Source organism: Adiantum capillus-veneris, chromosome 22 (genome assembly GCF_014529385.1).
Source record: "Adiantum capillus-veneris isolate H3 chromosome 22, ASM1452938v2, whole genome shotgun sequence".
Lineage (NCBI taxonomy): Eukaryota > Viridiplantae > Streptophyta > Polypodiopsida > Polypodiales > Pteridaceae > Adiantum > Adiantum capillus-veneris.
The window spans coordinates 91,019,724-91,024,895 of record NC_140952.1 but is presented as its reverse complement, the minus strand read 5'-3'; the positions used below and the strand labels follow the sequence as shown (position 1 = coordinate 91,024,895).

The window sequence follows — 5,172 nt, the reverse complement described above, 5'->3', positions numbered from 1 at the left end:
AGTAAGAGGCTAGAGAAGGAATTTCCATCTATAGTATGGACTCCATGTGCCTCTCATTGTCTTGACCTTCTCTTTGAAGACATAGGGGAGCTAGGTTGGGTGAAAGATATTCTCAACCAAGCACTCTCCATCATCAATTTCATCAATGGCAAAGTGAAGTTGCTCGCAATTTACCGCACCTACCCCGACCTTGACTTGAAAAATCCATCGGCCACTCGCTTTGTCGCTATGTGGCTACTTCTCGAGCGGCTCTATGATGTGCAAAACAAAATACAAAAGACCATGGTCTCCGATGAGTTCAAGGAATGGATGAATAGAGAGTCCGCCGCTTCACAACAAGATGCAAAAGCCATCCAATGGCTTTGCTTAAGGGAGGAGTTTTGGCAAGAAGTTAGGGCCTCAAAAGACTTGCTTTGAGGGTTCTTGGCCAAGTAAGCGGCATAGCCTTAAAGTTTTACATTTTGTGCTTAATCTCTTCAACTATAGTCTCTTATAGCTTATGCCTCTCTTGATGTGTTTTAAAATTGCTCATCGGGAGCATGTGCGCGAAATTGGTCCGCATACTCCCTCATCCACACCAAAATCCGAAACAAGCTCTCAACAAAGCAATTAGAGTGATTTATCTATTGTCGCTCCAATTTACGCATGTTGCGTCTATGCATGAGATGCCTATGGCTCGACAAGTATAAATTATAAATTATAAATTATAATCACGAGTCACCACTTGAGACTCCATACTACATATTTTACTCTAGTCTGAATATTTTAAAATATTTTACATATTTTAATTAGTTTGAATATACTAATTATGTTTTCATTGTCCAATGTTGTAAATATCAAATAGGTCAACGCGGATGAGCTCACATTCACAATTGACACTCTAAAGAGTGTCAACAAAGAGCAAGACCCTGAGGAGCAAATGATATTTCGTGAGCTCTACTTGGAGCTTGAGGAGATTGATCGCCGGGTTTCTCACACACGATCGCGCAAGAAGGTCGTTATCCATGGAGCTACATCGGCTACAAGAGGTAGAGGTGCAAGGGCTTCTACTCCCCGTGGTAATGGTAGAGGCAGAGCATCAACAACCACCATGGAGACTCCTAGGACCTATGTGCAGAGAGGCTCCGAAAGCGGCTCTTGTGTGGCGGCCCATCACTATGGAGGATACAAAGCTTATAGAGCCAGAGTATGATGATGAAGGCAATTTCATTAGTGATGGAGATTATGAGCCGTCATCCTTGGACTCTTGGGAGGAGGATGATGATGTTGATGAGCAAGGCTCGGAGGAGGAAGATGAGGAAGATGATGAGAGCACTAGTGACTAGTGACTAGAAGCTCTTAGACTGATTACTTTAGACTTTACCTTTTAGTCTCTCTATTATGGTGTGCCACTTTTTGAGTACTTTGTAACCCTTCTGCCCTTGGTCCCCCCACTTTTTTGTATCATCTTGAGTCTTGACTCGTTACTTATCCATGATCATTTTGGTTTATGTAATGCTCATTCTCTTTAGTCTTTGAGTCTTGACTCTTTACATTGTAGTATTGTAAATTGTAATTTGTACAAATGTCAAGTTTCTTTAAGGCCTAAGCCTTAGACTTAAGGATTATTTGTTTTTTTCTAATTTGATTGTACATAACGACATCGTACATCATAAAAAATTTTAGTTCGTTTAGTACCGCACATCGTCGTACGTGTACAAAACGTACGGGACCGTATGAGACCACTATGGCCATGGCCATAGTAGGATGAATAACTTCAGGATAAGCATGATGTGCATGAGCTTGTAGATGGTAAAGGATGCTCAAGATACACACAAATGTTAGAGATCGAGACTAGTTATTGGCTTGAAATGTTCAACTTCGACTCAAGAAGCCTTCAACCTTTCCACAACTTGTTGAGTTTCAGAATTTCGTCCCTCAAGATATCACGGCAACGACTTCAAGTATAACTCTCTTCATTGTTTACACGTTACATCCTACATGGACATGAAGAGCTTCTCTGTTGACATTTGTTAACATTGAACACTAAAAAAAAGCAAGAGCATATAATTCTTCAAACCAAATGCCTTGACATTTTTGGCCTGCTATGGCACAGGTCAAATTCATGGGCACCTTGCCTTGTCAAATTGGAAGGCGATTCATGAATATCATTTTTTGTGCTTCGGTTCTGTTTTAAAAAAAGCCTAATTGAGGAGAATGTTGGGCATCATACATCTTCCTTCTCTATAAATTTCCAAGCAGTCAAAAAGATAAACATTTTGAATAGAACATGATTGGCGGTATCGAGCAATCTTCCTCAACAATCAGAGTATGTATCTTGATGTGCATGTGCGCATCTTTAAGATAGAAGAGGAAGAAATTTAAACATCATGGATACAATTTCAAGAGACCTCAAAGATCTATCCGATGAGAGAGAATATATATATTTACATAATTTCAAATCGTGTTGGGGCATGCAAGGCTGCCACAATGCATCAATATTAGAAAGATAAAAAGCCTTCATTGTGTCTCAGCCTTTCCATGGCAGGTTTTGGAAGAGCCAAAGAAATATCTATGCTTCCTCCTCCCTTTTGACCAGGAAACCACACCATCTCCCCGTCACCGCGAATTCGCGGGCACTGGACAGACAAGGGTGGGCCCCATCCAAAGTCCACGTCATACACAGGGAAACGAGGAGAGCTAGACAGTTGAAACATAACTATACTAAAATCCATTTCCTCCATAATCTTGATCAGAGGAAGCACCTCAACCTTCCCATACAATGTTCTCATCAAAGTTTCATCTAACATCTCGATAAGCCTTTGTATGCGCAAAGCTGTTGCACCCAAACTCTCTTGTTGGAGCTCCCCCTTTCTTGCTATGGTCCCTTCCCTATTTATGGCATTGCCAAAATAACCTTCCGGTAACGGGGGCTTCATACGTGATCTCATATTTGCCATCAAAAAGAAGCCAGAATTTCTACTCTCATCCACATCTGTAGCTTCTATCATATGCCTCCACATATGAGCACTAAGGGCTTGCAAGGATGAAAAGGGTACATGACCTGTAGGGTAAGAGGCAGTTGCCATGTTCTTGAGCTTCCTCACCATTTCAGACGTAAAGTGAAAATTGTATTGTGCTAATTCCAGGTGGCTTCCAACACCTTCTGGAAAAGGAGGTCCAGCTTTGTCATTTTCTTCTTCTGCACATGGTGGTGGCAAGATGAGCTTGTCAGGGCCAAACGCTTCCCTCATATGTACGGGGTTCATCGAGAGAGGAACTCCTCTTGCACACTCACCCCATGACTTCATGAAGTGCCATAGTGAGCTTCCATCTGCCACTATGTGACTATGCCCAATCCCGAGAACAAAGCCCTCATCGTTTAAAAACCTTGTGACCTGCATAGGAAGTAGCAACAACACTTGATATCTCTTGAGCGGAAGGATGTACAGACCTGCCAAAGCCTAAAGGACCAAGCAATCCCAGAACTCCGAAATTTTCTATTGAGAATTAGTAACAGCAAGATGAGTATCGTCAAGCAAAGTGGGATTTCATTGATTCAGACAGCAAAGACCCTGGTTCATTTCACTATACAAAAGTGCCTCTCTTCAGCTCTTCTATGTAGGCACTCGCTGTTTTTCAGCATGTTTGAGCATCTTGGCCACTCCAGCCATTTACTTGGTGGAGTTTCCGTGTTATTTTCCGATCTAATCAACTCATAATCCAATCCTCTGTCTATATTGTTCACTAATCAAATTCAACCACAGAAGGGCAGGGAAGAGTACCTGCACAGAGAGAAGAGGCAGGTCCGGACCACTCCATCTGACAACATCTCCATGAGGAGCCATGTTCTTGAAGAAGGGCTGATACTGGAACCCATCATTCTCCAAGGTGGAGAAGGGCAGATCGACATAAGCCTCTATGAACGGCACACCTGCATCATTGCAATCCAGGGCAAGGCGGCCGTTCTCTTGTTCGAAGCAACGTCCTGCCCATGGAAAGAATTCAACCAGAGCCGAAGCCAGGCTGTCCTTGAGATGAGCGATGAAGGATTCAGACGATAAGGGGGGTAGATTGGGAAGCTTGAAGAAGAGGATACGCTGATTGTAGTGAAACCATCGCCACAAAAAGTCCGGCGCAGCAAGGAACATGTGGTGTGGTGATGTTGGGCGGCTGGGTCTTACGATGCATGTTGACAGAATGACAACAGTTTCCGCCATGGTTGCGCGCTCTCTCTCTCGCTACTTATTGAGCGTTTGAGCACGCTGCAATCACGTTAGCGATAGGCTGCTTACACACCACCAGCCGCCCAAGTTGCAAAAGCGCGTACGTGGGTGACATGGGGCTGACGCTTACTGGGAATGCAATGCGTGGGCAGCTGAGAGTCACAAATTCACAATGACATTGCAATAGGCTACGTTGAAGAAATATGACGGCTTGGTGATGCTTTGATAGATATGATTTTGTCAAATGTGGTGCCCTCACATAGCACGAAAAGTTCTTAATGAAAATTGTCTCTCGGATATTGCCCCCTCGAGTGCGTTGATCGCAAGATATGACCAACATGGCTTAGGCAAGGAAGGTTAGAATCCAAGACCTCACATGGGTGAACATAATTAAAGATGAGATTTCTAGTCAAGGGATGCTGAACAAACATGTTGTGCTTTGCAATGCTTTGGTCCATACATATGTCCAATGTGCTTCCCTTACAAAAGCACAAAAAGTTCTTGATGAAATTTATATCCCAAACTAACATGCTTTCATTGCAGGCTGTGTTGAGGAAGCTTTGGGTTGTTGCAACCAGATGCACAGGGAAGGCCTTTCTCCAAGTTCAATCACCTATGTTTGTGCCTTGAGGGCTTGTGTTCTTACGCAAGACCATATCACATGGGTGAGAGAATTCACAATCAAATGGCTAGTCAGGGGCTATTCGAGAAACATGTGGTGCTTCGCAATGCATTAATGGATATGTATGCCGAATATGGTGCATTCATGTAGCACGAAAATGTATATATGGGCATCCTCTTCACTTCAAATGCATTGATTGCAGAATATGTCCAACATTGTTATGGAAAGAAGCTTTGGGTTGTTTTAACTATGTGCGAATGAAAAACCTCTTTCCATATGCATTCACCTATGCTTACACGTACAAGGCATGTGGTATTGTGTATTGAGGGGCTGTTGGAGAAAGAT

At 43.0% G+C, this 5,172-nt stretch overlaps 1 protein-coding gene across 1 annotated transcript; it reads right to left on the bottom strand.

Moving 5' to 3' along the window:
* Positions 1–2,337: 2,337 nt before the first annotated feature.
* Positions 2,338–4,252, bottom strand: LOC147429782 (BAHD acyltransferase DCR-like). Its single transcript, XM_086496017.1, has 2 exons — positions 3,765–4,252; positions 2,338–3,377 (listed from the first exon to the last, which is right to left on the bottom strand). Exons 1-2 carry the CDS (start codon positions 4,197–4,199, stop codon positions 2,481–2,483), a joined length of 1,332 nt encoding a protein of 443 aa, XP_086352143.1. The 5' UTR covers positions 4,200–4,252; the 3' UTR covers positions 2,338–2,480.
* Positions 4,253–5,172: the final 920 nt, after the last annotated feature.

Coding starts and splice junctions, on each gene's coding strand:
- LOC147429782 (XM_086496017.1), bottom strand. CDS start 4,199: ATGGCGGAAACTGTTGTCATTCTGTCAACATGCATCGTAAGACCCAGC. Junction 3,378..3,764: donor TGCCTCTTCTCTCTGTGCAG/GTACTCTTCCCT, acceptor CTTCCTATGCAG/GTCACAAGGTTTTTAAACGA.